At 39.1% G+C, this 19449-nt stretch overlaps 1 protein-coding gene across 1 annotated transcript in view; it reads left to right on the top strand.

The window, feature by feature from the left end:
* The window catches only part of LOC131939876 (uncharacterized), a 71321-nt gene extending 53622 nt beyond the window's left edge, over positions 1–17699 (top strand). The window contains 4 exon segments of the mRNA XM_059298401.1: positions 11073–11273; positions 11912–12050; positions 12861–12954; positions 13453–17699. Coding sequence (XP_059154384.1) covers positions 11073–11273; positions 11912–12050; positions 12861–12954; positions 13453–15660 — 2642 coding nt within the window. The 3' untranslated portion in view covers positions 15661–17699.
* The last annotated feature ends 1750 nt before the right edge of the window (positions 17700–19449 follow it).

The raw sequence follows: 19449 nt of genomic DNA, 5'->3' as shown, positions 1-19449 counted from the left end.
CCACATTTGTGCATTCAAGTAGTTACCAAACGCCATATTTATTTCAAGTGCGCAGCGAACTATTTCGGAGTTACTTCCCCAACAATGAAAAATGAACAAACTTAAAATGAACGTGTGCACACACATATTTTATTTTGAGGTAATTAAAAATTTCAACATTGATTATTAAATTTACAATACTTGACGATTATTTATTATTTGTTCACATTTATAGTTTTTAAAAAATCGCTATACTTCCGCTTACCAATTTTGAAAAGTTGATAGCTTATGATAGGGCAGAGTCCTCACACACCTTTTCACAAAGAATGGTATAACCCGTTTAGTGTCAGCCAAAATTAGTCCAGTAAATCCCAATATAGTCAAAGCCCCAGCTAACGATTATTTTTTCGGTACACCTCCCCTTCAAAATAAGCTCCCCTTGTCTTTGATAATAAAATATGGAATTATCCCCCTTAGCATCGAGTATGATCCGAATGGACATGTTGTCGTGTTGTCTGCGTGATTTACGGGGATCATGTGACACGGAAGGGCAAGGGCGATAGCTCCTAATGATTGGATTAAAAAGGAATTAATATCTCATGTTTTATAGGGTAATAGCATTGGGTGCAGATACGACCGGTCAAATGCTTGGTGCCGTTTTTAACATCAGACGGCTAATGAAATAAAAGACTAATTGATTAATTAGTGAAATAAAAGGTTTAAACTAGAGTACTGCTTGAGAAAGTGTGTGTGTGTGGGGTGGGGTGGGGGGTGGGGAAAGAGGGGTGATAGAGGTTGAGTCCTCAGGTTGGTTGATATGAGTGGGGTTATGTTTAAAAACAAAGGTGTGTTGTGTAGGAGCTAAGGTGTGTGTTGTGTGTAGGAGCTAAGGTGTGTGTTGTGTGTAGGAGCTAAGGTGTGTGTTGTGTGTAGGAGCTAAGGTGTGTGTTGTGTGTAGGAGCTAAGGTGTGTGTTGTGTGTAGGAGCTAAGGTGTGTGTTGTGTGTAGGAGCTAAGGTGTGTGTTGTGTGTAGGAGCTAAGGTGTGTGTTGTGTGTAGGAGCTAAGGTGTGTGTTGTGTGTAGGAGCTAAGGTGTGTGTTGTGTGTACGAGATAAAATGTGTTGTGTGTAGGAGCTAAGGTGTGTGTTGTGTGTAGGAGCTAAGGTGTGTGTTGTGTGTAGGAGCTAAGGTGTGTGTTGTGTGTACGAGATAAAATGTGTTGTGTATATGGGCTAAGGTGTGTTGTGTGTATGAAGTAAAGTGTGTTGTGTTTATGGGGGTGGTTGTTTCTTATAGGTGTGTGTGGACGCTTTGGGGGTAAGGATGGTGTCTTAGTGTGAGACACAAGTCTTCTTGTCTGAAATTTTTCCCCTTATAGTTCAGCACCTGATTTTTTATTTACCTTTGCTCGCTGCGGCGGCTAATGTGGAGGACTGGAGTATCAATAGGGGAGGTCACTCAAGTGATACCGAGACTATTGTTGTCGTCCCCCCCACCCCCGGTAAACATCTGGCTGTGTCATAAATCTTTCACCCGCCACCCGGGGACCAGTCACGGTGATTTTATTTTTATAAAAAAAAATTCATTTCTTGAATTTAAACCATCAGTCACGGTGGTTGACCGTGAATAGTGCTATAGCGAACTGGTGAGTCTAACCCTCTACACGAATCATTGCTGGCTGCGGCAGACTGTAACATGTCTTACCAAAGCTTTATATATATACTAGCCGTCCCGGCCAGGCCCTGCTCTGGCTTTTGTGAAAAACCTTTCTGTTAAAGACCATTACCTGTGTGTTTAGTAACCATCATAAACCCGGCATTGCCCAACCAAACCACAACCAACCAAAACCAAAACAACAAAACGCAAACATAACGCTAACACAATTACAAATACAAACGAAAACAAAAACTTACAACAAACCAACCACAACCACAAACACCAATACGAACACAAAGAAAAAAGCAAACGAAAACAAACCAAATCCAAACACAAAACCAACCACAAACACAAACACAAACCCAAAGAAAAAAAACAAACGAAAAAGCAAACGAAAACAAACCAAATACAAACGCAAAACCAACCACAAACCCAAAGAAAAAAAAACACAAAAGAAAAACAAACGAAAACAAACCAAATCCAAACGCAAAACAAACCTCAAACACAAATACAAACACAAACCCAATGAAAATAAAACACAAACGAAAACGAAAAAAGAAAGAACAAAAACGAACCAAATCAAAACGCAACCACTAACGCAAACCCAACCTAAACACAAAGAAAACACTAACGCGAATATAAACGCAAAGTGCTCACGGGGCTGAATCGCCTACTTCAACTTAATAAACGACTATAGTACCCCAACTTATTCATAGTCTTTTGCACTCACTTTAATGAACGTAGGCGCGAAACCGAACACGGGAGGCCCGGGACCCCAAAAAGCACCCTGTCTGGGCGCCAGAGGACGCACCATGACGTCACCGCCTGATTGAACTTAGTAAACGCCTATAGTGCATAACTTATTTATAGTCTTTTGAACTCACGCGAACGTAGATACCATAGCGTACACCGGAAGGCCCGGGGCGCCAAATAGCACCCTGTCGGGGTGCCGGAGGACGCCCGGATTTGATTCACTTAAAGACTATAGTAACCTTTCTTATCCATAGTCTATCGCACTGTTTAAAACAAAATTATGCAGCATAGCGCTCACATGATAGCCCAGGGTGCCAAATCAAACCGTGCAGGGGCGCCGGCGGACGCGCCTGTTTCAATTTAGTGAACAAAAATGATAATACTCCAAGCTTATCCGTAAATGGAAAGAAATAAACGTATATGATTTGTAGGACCTGGCTTATTAAATGTTATTGATTTAAAAAAAAAATAATAATTATTGAACAGTATGTTCAGTGTATAGAATAAATAAAAGGCAGTGTTAAAAATACCTAACGACATTGCACTTAATCAATCCCCGCTAATTGTGTAATTATTTTTTTTTCTTAACACCAAAAACAAAGTAATAAAATGTTAATTCTCTCTTCTTAAGGATTTATTTTTCATTAAAGGGAAGTAACTTTGCAGTCAATACATTTCCGACACAATTTTAGAAATTTTATAAACGTCGATACACTTTTTAAAAATTTTATGTCGCGTTCACAATTGAAAATTATTCTTCTAAGTAAATAGAGTGAAAATTGTTTTTAAAGACTTTCAATGGTAATTTTTCGACTCGTAAATTTAGACTTTGAGCACGATAAAAAATCTAACACTTAAATCCGTAGAAGTGTCAACGACAAACTTTTTTGTTTTTTGCCACACGTTACAGAACTGAGCTTTATATATTAGATATATATATATATATATATATATATATATATATATATATATATATATATATACATATATATATATATATACATATATATACATATATATACATATATATACATATATATATATATATATATATATATATACATATACATATATATATATACATATACATATATATATATACATATACATATATATATATACATATACATATATATATATACATATACATATATATATATATACATATACATATATACATATACATATACATATATACATATATATATATATATATATATATATATATATATATATATATATATATATATATATATATATATATATATATATATATATATATATATATATATATATATATATATATATATATATATACATATATATATATATATATATATATATATATATATATATATATATATATATATATATATATATATATATATACATATATGCGTGCGTGTGTGTATGTGTGTATAGGCGCATTGATCCTATATATATACGACTGTTATGATAATCAAGCCAACGATATGTGAAAAGGTTAGAGATGACTTAACATCAACCGAGGGGGGGAAAACGTTGTGAGCGGACGTGAGCAGAAGTCTGGAGACTTGACGTCGCAATCCTACGTAGAATTAAGCTTAAAGCTTAAGTCCTAAGCTCTGCGTGCCCTGTCTGGCAAAGCGATGCGATTACGGCCTCCCCTGATCTGACGGGCCCCGAGATGAGCCCCTTTCGTTCATCGCCGTAAGCCTATTTTACCTGACGTACGGATCAGGCACTTAGTAAGCCCTTCTGGCATGCCCTTATTTTCTCGTCTCTTATTCGGTTTGTCTTTTCAAATATTCTCCCCCCTCCCCCTCCCTTTTTGACCCTCTCGTATATGATTCGCCTTTTGTTGCTTTTAACTGAGCTCTTTGTTACGTTATGAGCGTCTGAGGGTTCTTGCTTTCTTGATCTCCCCCCCCCCACTCCCCTTCTTTGTGTCACACTGACGCTGCTTTTCTTTGACATCCGCCCTTTTTTTTTGTTTCGTTTCATCACCAGCAATTCCGTCATCCTTTTTAAAGAAATTCGCCGCCAAAGCTATGCAGATACCCTTGTAAGACGCTTTACTGCTTACGTCTAGACCAAAGTTGTGATTACAAAATTGACACAAAACATAGAGATCTGTAATTAAGTCTGGCTTAATTAGGGTCCTAATGATGTTTGCTGTCAACTGGTTTATGTGCGTATACTTGATTCGATAGCTGTCAAGTTTTCATAAGGGATTTGTCAACAGTTTTTTTTTTCTGTTTACGCTTTCGCATTTCACACATTGCTTAATTTCATTGTCGTCTGCTGGCTGTGATTGAATTTATTAGCAAAAACCTGGACTGGATTGTCTAGGATTTTTTAATTTTAACATTTTTTTTTTTAATGTTTATCAAAGTAAACAGACGTAAACCAAATTAGTGATATAAAGAAAGATATTAAAACAACAAATTAAAAGCAGTATTTTAATTCGAAAAAACTTATGTATAATTTTTTTTTTTAAAGTATGGTAATGTTGGTCTTTTTAGGTATCACAAGGTAGTGACATTTTTTTTTTTTTTTGCAACTTTTGAAGTGCGTAAGAGGGCCAACAAATATGTCTTTAACCCGCTGTTTGTCTTAGTTTCTTCGATGATTAAGTTAAAACTCCAGAAACTTGTTTACTGGAGTTATATTTTGTTAGTAAAAATCAATAGAATAAAATCCCCTTCTAATTTTAATAAAAGTATCCCATGAAAGCCATCAGGCATGGTACAGTAGCCATGCCTCGCGCCCCGACTACTCTTCTGCGCATGCGTGGTGATGTATGGAGCTTAGACCGCAGCAAAGCCGCTGATTGGTTTATCTTTCGGCAGATTAGTTTTAAATTGGTCTTTCCATAGCCAGGAATTGGAAAAAAAAGTGGTTAAAAAAATTAAAGCTATAATAATGGTAGTGATAATAATGGTTGGGATAATAATGGCGACGATAGGATGGAAAATGATGCGAGGGTTGACGCATTTCGGAATAAGCGTATTAGGACCAGTCTAAGTAGCTAGAGGGATTGGGACAGGGGGAGGGGAGGTATATTCTTAATAAGAATCCACTTGAAACTACTGGGGGTGGGGGGATAAAACTCTGATCCGCCTTATTTCTGTGATTCTCTGCGACATGTCTAAACCAATCTGACTTTGCGACACTGGTCGATTTTTGTAAGGCTGGATTTGATTGGTGGAGCGGTTTTTGAGTGGATAGACGAATCCGGGTGAGTTTTTCATTCTCAACCATCAACTGGTTGGAAGTGGTTGGGCAACACAGGATGGAAGAAGAGGTGGTTAGTGATGGGGAAGGTGTGGTGGTTGGAATGGTGTGATGGTTGTTGATGTGGTTGTGGTTGGACTGGTGGTGATGGTGTGGCTGATGGTTTGGTGGTTGGGGGGGATGGTTTGGTGGTTGTTGATGGTTTGGTGGTTGGGGATGGTTGGAATGGGACAGTGGTTGGTGATGTTGTGGCTATTGGTAATGTTGTGGTCGTGGTGGTGTTAGTGGATAAATGATGTTGGTTTGTGTTTCTATTCGGAGATGGTGATAGAATAGTGGTAGTTTAGGAGAGGGATAAAGGTTTGTATGTGAAGTGAAATCGGGATAGGTAACTGGTTGTGGCTTGTGAGTTAACTGGTGATCGGTTGGTCTAGGTAGCTAATTAATTAGAGAATAAACGTTAATTGGTAATGATGGTTGGCGCGTAGGACAAACTATTGTGAAAGAAGTGTTTTCTTATGATATCCGAACTCACGACAAATTCTGCTGTTTTACGAAGCTGGGCACACATTTTCTTGTCTAAGATTGATACAAATGTAAACTTGATTTTTTTGGTTCTCGAGGTTGTCGAACTTAATTAACCATCGGGTAAATAGAAATCATGTGGACACACCTGGCCATGGTGACGTCACCTGGCCGTGGTGACGTCACCCATGCGCCCAATCTGAAATAGATCTCGACGCCACCAGAATTTATATTAAAAAATGTGATCTAGCGGCTTACAGCGAACCGGCCAGCCATTTGTTATCGTAAGACAACCCCTAACTCCAGCCTGTCCATTAGAGAATGTTCGAGAGGCGCCTTTGCCCAGCCAACCGTGCCGGCCGTGTGATTACGAGCGTGCGTTTGTTGTGCCACCGCCGCGCGGGCAACTTTCCCGCCTTAATCTCGTCAGACCTGATACCAAAGTACGCTCCCTTATCCCTCTAATGACTTCATACACGATGCGCATTCTGCAGCTAAGTAAGCCCCTGGAGTGCACCCGCTTATGCTAGTTCTGTCCCCTTGCCCATGGGACGGCTCCCTGTAATAGGATTAAAGGGGAGAGAAGTGGTTTTCTTCTGCTCTTGTTAAGTTGCGGGGATAATCTCCCCTTTGAGTGTACAGGCTAATGAGGCATATTTGGCCAAGTCGGGCTCGAAAGGCCATGATGGCAGAGCCCTCGTATATCCAGGCTAATTTGGCCGTGAAGCTAATCAAGCCTATATTCACGGAGATTTATCTCCCCTTAAATTTGACCACGAGCCTTTCATGTTTTAGTACAGTATTTTTTTATATTTACGTTATAGGCATACAGCTTGGTGTTATTTAGAGTTTTACATTAGATGTAGACAGAATTTAAAGAAATTGAACATTCGATTTTTTGGGGTATTATTTTAAATCTTGCGAAATAAGGGGAAGTAATCACAAAATGTTTTCGACATATCTCCATACTCATTGGATAAACATGACAATCTTAATTCACATTTATCAGTTTCGTATCACAAATGTGTACCCGTGACATGGCAACCGATACATGTATTACACAAGATGTGGTCAGTGATTGACGTCACATCGCCCCGACTGACCAGGTAATCCGTGCGAGCATTGAGCCGTTAGACAAACACGAGAATTTCATGTTTGGTGAGGGCATTTGAACATTTTAAATCTCACTTGTTAAATACGGCGGGTGGTGGTAACAGAAATAAATAGCCTCACGGTTTTGTGGTCAAGTTTATTGACAAGTTTGTGGTCAAGTCTATTGTCCAGTTGGTGGTCAAGTCTATTGTCCAGTTGGTGGTCTGGGTGTTTGTTCAGTGGTTGGTCTAGTTGGACCAATTGTATACCACACCTTCCACAATTAGACTACATCAATCTATATAATATTACCCCATTATTTCCTCTATTATCTGATTGTAAAAGGTCAGTTGAAAATATAATAATTTTTTTACTATCTACCAATCTTAAAATAGCTTTTCATCATCTAATACCTTCCTTTAGCTGCCGGTTACCTTAGTTAAGTCGACGACTCCGTCCATATATTTGGCGACCACCACCCTCTTATTTGTTAGTTACTTCCCTTCATTTAAAGCTTCTCTCCCTTTAGCTGATTTTGTATCGACTATTAACATAACCGAGATAAACCCAACACAATCCTTCCACCTTGCCAGATAAAAAAAATATAAAACCGGTCAAATTAATTGCTGCAGGACGCCTGTGATTCTCGTTATTAATTTTACGGATTATCCGTCCCCGAAAGCTGTGAACCGCGACAAGATAAGGACGGAACACGATTCGTTTGACTGGACGGCTAAAATTGATGGTTTTGGTCAAATTTGTTCAACGATTTATCGGTCTGTGTGTGGGTTGGGGCAATGGTGATGGGGGGGGGGGGGGAGATTACTCACAACAGTGACGTTAAAAAGTTGTTCGAAACATCGACAATAAAAAAAAGTTAAAAGTAATTTAAGAGAGAGAGAAAAAAAGTTAAGCCACATCCAAACAAGCACGAAAATCTGGACTCGTTTTGGTTTAGAAATGAGATGCGCAAATGAGACAAAACACGCCCCTCCCCTGACTCCTCCCTACCCCCTCCTTGATTCATGTTTAGGAAAAAAAAATTTTTTTTGTTGGACTCGATAAGGTGTTTATGATAGCTTAGCCGGGGAGATAAAGTGTTAAATTTAATTTGCCCACAAATCGCATTAGGTGATTACCTAGGTAACAAGCCCCAATCCCTAGCCAGATTTTCCGTGCCGCGACACTCGGAGGGCTGTGGTGCCTGCCCACTTCTCGCTCTCAGCACTCGAGAAGGGACGGCTGATGTGGGGGACGGCTGATGTGGGGGATGGTTGATGTGGGGGATGGATGATGGGGAAAAAATCTATCCGATCAGTTGATACGTGGACGGGAGAAAAAACCTCGCCTGAATAACCCGTGTCTGCGTTTCTTTATTAGCTGGTAATTTGCGAATAATGCCACGCGAATTAATCACTTGCGGTAATGTGGCAGATAAATACAGATTTCCGCGTCCTTAGTCCTGATTGGTTGATTCCGTACTAATGAAATCCCGTTTTTTGATTAAAGTGCGACAATATTGATTACGTCATCGACAAAGGGATTTTTAAGTTGTTCGCGTTATCTTTATTCAAACAGTTTTTTTTCACAGGTTGGGGAAAGGGGGGGGGGTATTGTGGCAATTAAAATAGTTTTAAATCTTAAGAGATGAAATACATTCGCTGTATCGAGGGGCCTGGCAACCACGAGCAGGTTTAAGTAGGAAACTAATACGTGATATGTTTTATGTTAGCATTGTGTACAGCGCTCACCCGGGCATGAGTCTGTTACACCAGAGGTTGTACAACTACAACAGCAGCAGCAACAACGCCGACACACTAACGCATTAATACCATTAATGAGCAGTGTCGACAACTACACCTAACTTCAAACCTAACCTGAGCTCTTGTCACGGTTTTACAGAACGGTACTGACGTTATTGTCTTTGTAGCCTGACGTCATTACACACATGATGAGGATAGTTTCTGTTTTATATTTATAGACAGGTGGTAGGGTTGGAGACTGGAGAGATGGGTTGGAGACTGGAGAGATGGGTTGGAGACTGGAGAGATGGGTTGGAGACTGGAGAGATGGGTTGGAGACTGGAGAGATGGGTTGGAGACTGGAGAGATGGGTTGGAGACTGGAGAGATGGGTTGGAGACTGGAGAGATGGGTTGGAGACTGGAGAGATGGGTTGGAGACTGGAGAGATGGGTTGGAGACTGGAGAGATGGGTTGGAGACTGGAGAGATGGGTTGGAGACTGGAGAGATGGGTTGGAGACTGGAGAGATGGGTTGGAGACTGGAGAGATGGGTTGGAGACTGACTGGAGAGATGGGTTGGAGACTGGAGACTGGAGAGATGGGTTGGAGACTGGAGAGATGGGTTGGAGACTGGAGACTGGAGAGATGGGTTGGAGACTGGAGACTGGAGAGATGGGTTGGAGACTGGAGAGATGGGTTGGAGACTGGAGAGATGGGTTGGAGACTGGAGAGATGGGTTGGAGACTGGAGAGATGGGTTGGAGACTGGAGAGATGGGTTGGAGACTGGAGAGATGGGTTGGAGACTGGAGAGATGGGTTGGAGACTGGAGAGATGGGTTGGAGACTGGAGAGATGGGTTGGAGACTGGAGAGATGGGTTGGAGACTGACTGGAGAGATGGGTTGGAGACTGGAGACTGGAGAGATGGGTTGGAGACTGGAGAGATGGGTTGGAGACTGGAGACTGGAGAGATGGGTTGGAGACTGGAGACTGGAGAGATGGGTTGGAGACTGGAGACTGGAGAGATGGGTTGGAGACTGACTGGAGAGATGGGTTGGAGACTGGAGACTGGAGAGATGGGTTGGAGACTGACTGGAGAGATGGGTTGGAGACTGGAGACATGGGTTGGAGACTGGAGAGATGGGTTGGAGACTGGAGACATGGGTTGGAGACTGGAGAGATGGGTTGGAGACTGGAGAGATGGGTTGGAGACTGGAGACTGGAGAGATGGGTTGGAGACTGGAGACTGGAGAGATGGGTTGGAGACTGGAGAGATGGGTTGGAGACTGACTGGAGAGATGGGTTGGAGACTGGAGACTGGAGAGATGGGTTGGAGACTGACTGGAGAGATGGGTTGGAGACTGACTGGAGAGATGGGTTGGAGATGTGGATTGGAGAGATGTGTTGGAGACTTAGGTTGATGACGGGTTGAAGAGACAGGTCTGACCACTCTTGACCAACAGCTAGCCAGGCCACCTTTTACATGATACCAAATACCCCCCCCCCTCCCCCACACCCTCCCAACGATAGCACTGCTCAGCGTCAGATAAGCATGAATGATCTACAACGGCTTAAGGATTAAGATTAGTTTGGTAACTCTTCTCTTACATAAACTTGTGTCTGTCAGCTCGCCCGACAGCTACCCCGATTCTCGTTAGGAAATTCCACTAATTCATTTAGGAAATTCAAAATTAACTTACTTTTTCAGACATCCAAATCAGCGTGAGATTTAAAAAAAAAGTTTTTTTTATCTGCTGAAATATATGTTGGAGATACCATAGTGGAGGGGAGGGGGAGTGTGAGGGGGAGGTAGCAAAAAAGTGGATGGGAGGGGCAGAAAAAGATTAGTAAGGGGAGACGACTTAGACAATAAGGGGCATAACTTTGAAAGAGATCTTTTAGAAAACCAGTGATGGGATCACGCGGACTTAGCTTCTGCTAGCGATCAAAGGCTTCTTACTTTAATATGACAAATTTGGTTTCTCCAGAATTTTGACGTTTTTAAAAAAAAATAAAAAAATCACCCATGTATTTCTGAACTTTCACTGTGTAAAAACTCATTCTTTTTGTTCAGCATTGAAAATTAATTTTTACCTTCCTTTTTTTCCAGGGTTACGGTCCTTGCCTATTCATTGTGTGATCGAGCAAGAGGACTCGGTCAATGACGTCAGAGACTTTGAGAGTAACCCCCACGCTCGTGTGGTCGTTGACACCTATGCAATACTTCCAGGGGCGACACTGTTCTTTGATTTGGTCACTGCCTCCCTGCTGAAGCTGGGCTACACAGCTCCAGAAGCTGTTGGAGCCAAGGGTAATCCCAACTTTTGTACACATCATACATACATACATACATACATTTATACTTTATATTTTTATATCTTTATTTGCTAATACATTTCAACATTTTAAAGATGAGTTAACTCATTTTAACTTTTTAATTTTTTACACATTTTTCAGTTAAATTTTTTTTACATTTGAACATTTTCTTTTCTTTTACATGGTTACACATTTGAACATTTTGTTCGATACCATATTCTGTTGATTCTAGTTACAGCTTAGTCATTGGCATTTTTGTCTCCATTAATCATTAAGCAGAGGCTTACCCTAAACTTAACCTCAAACATAATCCTAATATTCCTTGAAACCAAACTTGTTCTTATTCTTAAACCTAACCTCAAACCTAAATTTTCTTATAACCACAGTGATAATTCTTGTGTTAATCAGTTCCTAAACTCAACTGTAGACTTCAACTTAAAACCTAACCTAGCCCTAAACTCTCACCCTAATCCTGTGGCGGGAAACAGCTAAGCTGTCAGTACCTTGAGCCGGTACCCTGCCAATGTTTGGTCTGGATCAGGTTTTGCCAAGTCTCCCCCTAATGTAATGATCTGTCAATGGCCTGTTGATGTGTGGGCTAATCCCTTTGATCTCTCTGTCCAATCATTTTAGGTGGCTTACAGTTGAAGAACTGGAAGACTTTGACTTTTGCTGACGTCACTGACAACCACCTGGCCACAGTGGAGGAAATACTTGGTGAACTGACCAGTGTCGCCACACTTAGGATACGTCTGAGGTAAAGATATGGTCTGTCAGTGGTCAGGCCGTTGTTGGCCAGCCATCTTAATCATATCTACTCATTAGTTAGTCATCTTACACATATCTACTAATTGGTCAGTCATCTTACACATATCTACTCATTGGTCAGTCATTTTAATCATATCTACTTATTGGTCAATCATCTTACACATATCTACTTATTGGTCAATCATCTTACACATATCTACTTATTGGCCAGTCATCTTAATCATATCTACTTATTGGTCAATCATCTTACACATATCTACTTATTGGTCAATCATCTTACACATAACTACTCATTGGTCAGACTGTTGTTGGTCCGTCATCTTACAAATAACTACTACTTGGTCAGTTATCTCTTACTCAATTTAGTCTGTTAGCCAACTTTCTGTAAATATAAAATCTGTCAGTTATCTGTTAGTAAACATAAAACCTGTCAGTCATCTGTGAGTAATTATATCAAATCTGTCAGTAAATATCAAATCTGTTGATTTTTTTAATAACAATCCAATATCTAGTTTTTGGTCCAATGTCCAGTCAGATTCTGTAGTGTTTAATAACATCAATCCAGCAGATAACATTAAAGATATCACATGAAAAACCCCTTCTCAATGTATCTGTAGACTGGGGTATGAGTGTTAGGGAGGGGGGTGAGAACAAACCTGTTTCAACAGACTGTCAGAATGGTATAATAACACGAAAACCACTATCACATAAATACACAAACAGCTGCTTGATGTCAGTTGTCATGACTTCACATGATGAGGTGTTGAGGTAAAATTGAACATACCCTCTGTGTCACCAGGCATGTACGTGTGAGTTCCACCAGTGAAGACGTCAAGGAAAAACTTCTTCAGCTGTTGCTGACCAAGTCCAAGGATTTTCTCCTTCAGGCTGGCTGTCCCATTGAAAAGGTAGGTCACGGGTTGGAGGGTGTCTTGTCTGATAGTCTTGTAAAACGTTATGTCATTTAGCTCAATGAGGTTTATTTTTATGTCATGGTGTGGTCTAGTGACTCAGCAGCTAATTACAAGTCTGATGGGTGTAGGTTTTATAAAAGGTCGTGTATTTGGTTTCACCAGAATCTCATTTAGGTCTCTTGGCTGACCCAGCCTTAATTGGTACCCAACCAAGTTTAAGGAAAGTCAACCAGATATTGTTCTGTATAAACCTTCTCATACCTTAATGATAAACCAGCTGTGTCTGACCTCTTTGTTCTTTGTTAATTTAATAACTACGGCCAGGGATGCATGACATAACAAAAGCTGATCGGTTTTATTTGCAAAGAAGAAATTGCTGATGCTTTGTTTTTTTCCTCTCATTGCCGTTGTAAATGATAATTATCTAAAATAAATTTCTCCTTTTTTTTGTTTTCGCCAAGTTTTGACAATTTTTATCACTTCCTGTTTCAGTCCCTTCTTGACACGATAGCCACAGGGGAGATAAGTCAGCACATCCCAGACCAGGTGTGCTCTCTCTTTGATGAGTGGTACACTAGACAGAAGGGGGACAGTTCACCTGTCCTGTCCAAACATTCCAGCCCTGCCAAGCCACAGCAGTCACCTCCCCTGTCAGCTGTCACACCCCTCCAGGGAAAACCCCAAGATGAGAGCCCTTCAAAGTCTGACTCCCCCATGGAGTTCACCGACTCCCCCGTCGTCCAGAGCCTGAAGATTGACCAGCCAGTCATCAAGACTGAAACTCTGTCCAGCTATCCATCCGATGTACACGAAGCCCTAAACCTCAAGCATCACATACCCAGTCTCACAGACACTAGTCCCATGCGTAACAAAATCAAAACAGAAAAAATGCTGGATAAGAACAGCCTAAAAGATTTCTATAAAATATCACGGTCCCCTAGCGAAGGCAACATTCCATCCACACTACAGAGTCATCCATCAAACCCATACCTGGGGCTAATGCCAGGTAAAACAAGAATCCGGACATCTTTTGATCCGGAGCATGAAATCCCTAGACTCCAAAAATGGTTTATGGATAACCAGCATCCGACACGGGAACAGATGATGAGATTTATGCAAGAACTTAACGGCCTTGAGTCTCGCAAAGGCCGCCGGCCCCTTGATCTCACTAATATAATCTACTGGTTTAAGAATGCACGTGCGGCCCAGAGAAGAGCCAGCAAAGCTCTGGACGATTCGTTTGAGAATGAAGAAAATGTAGACATGAACTCTGCTGGTTCTGGTAATTCTGTCACCGAGTGCGTCCCCCCGTATCTACCCAACAAAAACGCTGTGTACATGATCCCCTTCCACCCCTACCCCCATCTTCTGTCCGACACGTCTGCTGCTGGGGCAGACGAGCCGTACGACTTGTCCGTCACCAAACGTCCATCTGACATGTCAAAAATGCAAAACGGCAAAGATAAAGATGTGTCATTTTCAGACTCTGCGACCCCTTCTCCCATTAAGTCTTCACCGTCGTCGTCTGAGGGCGAAGGTCAAGGTGACATACTCAAGAAGAAAAAACCTTACTGCACTCAGAGGTTTCCTGCTCTTCTGGACGTGGCCTCCAAATTGCGTCAAGAAATTCCCCCGAGGTCTAACGACATCTTCCAAACCATGAACACTGATGTCAGCAACGGCCGGATGTCACCTTTCAGGTCAGGGTCCAGTGACATGGAGCGATCCAGCCGACAGGATGAAACAGACACCTACTCTGACCCGTCCACCCCCCTGCCAAACGGAGGCTCCGTGGCTGAGCACTATTTGTCCAGCTTGAAAATCAAGCATGAACATTGCAAATACTCACCCAGGGACCATAACTCAGAGTCTAAGCAGAGTTACCTCCATGCTAGTCACATCTCTCGCGAGTCCAGCATAGAACTAGGCCAGATAAAAAAAGAGCAGGACAAGATCGAGTGCAGCGATGATGAAAACTCTAACGACAGTTACAATTCTGAAGAAGAACTGAAACTGCGGTTGAAGCAGAGCGCGGCTGTTGTTGATTACGCCTCGGCAATGCATAACAATGTGTCGCGGCTGACCGCAGCAAACATGGCCGCTCTCTCGCTGGCCCAGATGGGGCAGTCGCTGCACATCCCACAGCTGCCTCCGTCGCTAGCCATGGCCTACTACCCCATGGACCACCGGTTCTACTCCCAGACCAGTGTCCAGCACTCGCTCTCCTCCTCCCCCCTCACCTCCCTCTCTGCCAACCATGCTTCTCATCTGTCTCAACTCTCACTCCGGCAGGACTCTGCGCCTCACGATGCCAGGAGCCCCCTCCCCTCCCCCTCTATGCAGCAGTCCATCAACCACCTCTCTCAGCACCAGCGACAGTCCCCACAGCAACCACACCACAGGCACCACTCGGAGCCTCGCAAGCGACGGACGCGGGTCTTCATCGACCCGCTGACTGAGATTCCCAAGCTTGAGAAGTGGTTTACGGAGGACACCCACCCCTCAGCTTTCATGATAGACAAGTACTGCGAGGAGCTGAACAAGTGTGAGTACCGGCACAAGTTCCCCAAGCTGGAGCCCAAAAACGTTCAACTCTGGTTCAAAAACCACAGAGCCAAAGTCAAACGCATGAAAGTATCTTTTGATGGTCAAGGTGATCCCGATGGTAGCATGTGTATGGATGATGATATAGATGACTAATTGTGTGTCCATTTAATGTATTGAAAAGCCATACTGTTTATTGATAATTTCCATTTAGATCTAGTACACTAGTCATACATTTTTTTTTAAATTTTGATACATTTAGTATGATAAAAGATAAATACCACACTCATCAAAATGAACTGAGATTTCTAGCAAAGTATTTTAAATTAATTAAATCTACAATAACTCAGTCTAAAAATAGTTTGTTTAAGGTTTATAAACAGACAAAAAGTGTTTTTGTATAATTTATTATTATATTGATACCATGAACATGGATATAAAATAACTGTTAACTCCAAAAGAGTTTATTTACAGAACATTTCTTTGAGTGTCATCAGACAATTTAGAAACCATCTCACCAGTAAAGTGTCTGAAACGACCAACACAGAAAATTGAATTAGGTCCCTTGTTTTTTTTTAGTTGTTGGTTTATCTCCCTTTATGCTGAGGTTTTTACTTAAAGTTATAGTCCTTACAAGTTTTGTGATTTATTTATTTCTTTGATTCTCTTATATCAATTATATATATGTACATAGTTACTCTGTATACTTTTGTTAAAAGTTAGTTTGGCAATCAATGATCTGTTAGCAAAGTCTTGAATTTGTTAGTCATTGTTAACACACTGGTCCATTGTTGGTCTACAACGCAATCAAAAAAATTTCTTTTTCATTCATATGATTAAAATAACATGTTATTTTCTTTCCTTCATGAGATAATGTTTATCTCATCTATAATATATGATATATCGTATGCAAGCATAAATATTTTCAACTACATTTTTGAATGTAACTTGTGTAATACCGACATTTGAATTTTGTTGTGGATCTTTAGTGTCCATGTTCATAGAAATCCAGTCAGAGCACGGGTTCTTTTACTTTTTATTCACATCATGTGTATAGTATGTACAATAGCATTTTTTACTTGAGATACAGTTTTAAATATCGCAGCTTTAATTAGTTAATTGCATGCAAATCCAATAAGTATTGAATGGCATATGTGTAATTCCATTTTTTGTGTGCAAATTACCATGGTTTAGGTTATTTTTTACTTGCAATATCTACTTGTAATTACTTGCAGTATTTGACGTGTTTGAACAGATTATTCCTAGATTGTTTCTGATTGTGTATGCAGGGCAGGCGATCCACACTGTCACATTCTGCAGTAAAAAAACCTTTCTCTCAGTTCTATAATGAAGTTGAACACCAAACTTAATGTTTACATGGTTAAATTTTTGTTACAAATATCACCATTGTATTTAAAAATCTGACAAAAGGGGCAGTCAAGTAGGGGAGAGGTGTTGAAAGATTGTAGGGAAGGTTAAATTTAGATTTTGTAGTTCTGCAAGATAATTACAGCAAAATTACTGGATCAGTTTTAAAGTTTTTATATATAGATTTATGTGTGGTTAGTCAAATTAAGGATGGCTAAGAGAACAGATACAGTTGGATGAATGAAAACAGAATGTTCAACTTTTTATACTCCCTTCAGTATTTTGGTTTTAGAATATTCTTTTTATCCATTTTATTCAATAGAAATATTAGCAGCTTGTAAATTTTCTACTGTAAACAAATCCAATAAATTTAAGTTACACAATTTTTCTGTGTGCATATCCCTTGTCGAAATAACATTCTTGCTTTATGTATATTGACCTAACATAAGTCTAATAAACTGTACATGTACAATTATATTTATATAGTTTATTTATTTCTCAATAATCATGCATGATGATTTATTTCTATGTAACCGAGAACTTTGTTTATTGTGTCATTACATGAAAGTTGTGTAAATTATTGTAAATTATCATATAATATAATTAGGGCAAAATCTTAAGTGACAGTGTATTTTGTTAAAATTAATTTTTGTCATTTGGGACCATAACATTTTAGCTAAATAGCTATATCGTTGCTTTAAGAGTTAAATTTTACTTTGTTATAAAAATAGTTGTTTTTTTATTACAGGCTCGTTAAATTGCTGATATTTTTTTTTATTAATACCATTTTCATAATACTTTGGTTGTAAGTTAAATTTAAAAAATGATTGATTGTTAACTACCTTGCAATGTACTATTTCCATTTCTGCAATGTTAAAACTATTTTTTTCTTGATATTAATCATGTTAATAATTGTTTTTAGAATGTATAGTAGTATTCTATTTTTAATTAATGATTTGTGTCATTTATTTTAAATCTTTAACTTGTGACAATCTAAAAAACTATCTCACCATGATTTGTATATTGTAAATGAGCAAACTAAGATGATTTGAAATTAGTATCATACACAATAATATACAATAAAAAAATCTTAATTTAAAAAATAATCAAAATGATACTTTAACAAAAGGATGAACCAAAGACTTTATATTCAACTTATTTTTTATTTTAAATTACATTTGTAAAGCTTTTGGCTTAATCATTTGATAAATTTGAATTTTTTTTAAAAAAACATTTTTAGTGACTCATTCATGTATCATGTCTTTAGATTATCATCACAATATCCAGATTTCCGTAGTGTAAAGAAAGCTGAAAATGCCATGTTTAACTGTGGATGTGTTCAAATTATTTTAGACAACGCCATGTCTTACACCCCCATTATCCTCTTCTTGTTGAAATCCATTGTTTTAATTTATAATCTGTTGTATGTTTTTCCTTCCTTTAACAATTTATTTTGTCTTGTAGTAACTTTTAAAAAAAATTTGATTTAAGTCGCTACTCAGTCGTGAAATGACTATGCAATAACTTGTGCATTTTTAGATACATATTTTAGCCACTTGCACAAAATACGAATTAAATCAAACATGCTCTACTGGCAGAAATTCCACTTGAAATATCAATGGTTTTAAATTCCATCATCCACAGTGCCAGGTTTAAAAATACAAATTACTATGTGATATTTTTTCATGTTGAAATAACTTCAAAATAATCTGCTTCGGAGAATGTTGCTTGATAATCTAATTTAGCAATACCATTTTTGTCCCCAGTATAAAACAGCTGTAATGAACATTGTTGTGATAGCTAAGAAGATGGGTCAGTAAACTGCTTTTTGAGTCTTCGGATACTGGTGCTAGTAAAAAAAACAATAAAACTGTTCAGCATAATATCTTTTGATTTATCCCCTATGAACTTGTCTTGAGTTTACCCGCAAGATGTTAAGTTCTAGTTGTGTTTGTTATTAATAGTAATTTAAAATGTACTTTTAAATTTCCAAGGAATTTGTTTAATAAGCATTTTTTTTATCTTGTGTTTAAAGAACAGGGTGGATTGTCTCATTTATGGACTTTTTGTACCATAACATTTTGTTCATTTTTTTTTGTTCCACACAGGGTAAATTTTTGTCTAGTCTTGTAAAAATGATTCTTTTGTATTTAGCTTTTTTTTTTTGGAAAAAAATAATTTTAAAAGTAAAATTCAAGGAAATATTTGAAAAAATAGTTCAATTCCTAGGTCCAGTAAACTGTAAATTAAAAAAAAATTACTCTTAAAAATGAATTTTTAATATAAGAGTACAAAAGGTGTGAAGTTTAATCAGTGTTTTAAAAAATCTTGCAAAAAACAAACAGTAGTTTAACTTGCACCCAATAGATCCTAGAGCACATGTTGTTGTGTATGATGTTAGCTCAGATGTGTAGTTCAGCCATGGACACAAAACATCATTGTTGTTTCTAGTCTTATTGTACATGTGTCACTCACCTCAGAGAGAAATGCAATAATAACAAAAGTTAAAGAACTCTTGGCTTTGTCTTTTTATTTCTTATGTTGGCACGATGGATTCTTTAAGACACACTAACTGAA

This window comes from Physella acuta, unplaced genomic scaffold (genome assembly GCF_028476545.2).
Source record: "Physella acuta isolate Inbredline_101_S28 unplaced genomic scaffold, ASM2847654v3 ptg000298l, whole genome shotgun sequence".
NCBI lineage: Eukaryota > Metazoa > Mollusca > Gastropoda > Physidae > Physella > Physella acuta.
The sequence above is the reverse complement of the archived record's forward strand: the minus strand, read 5'-3'. Positions and strand labels throughout refer to the sequence as shown.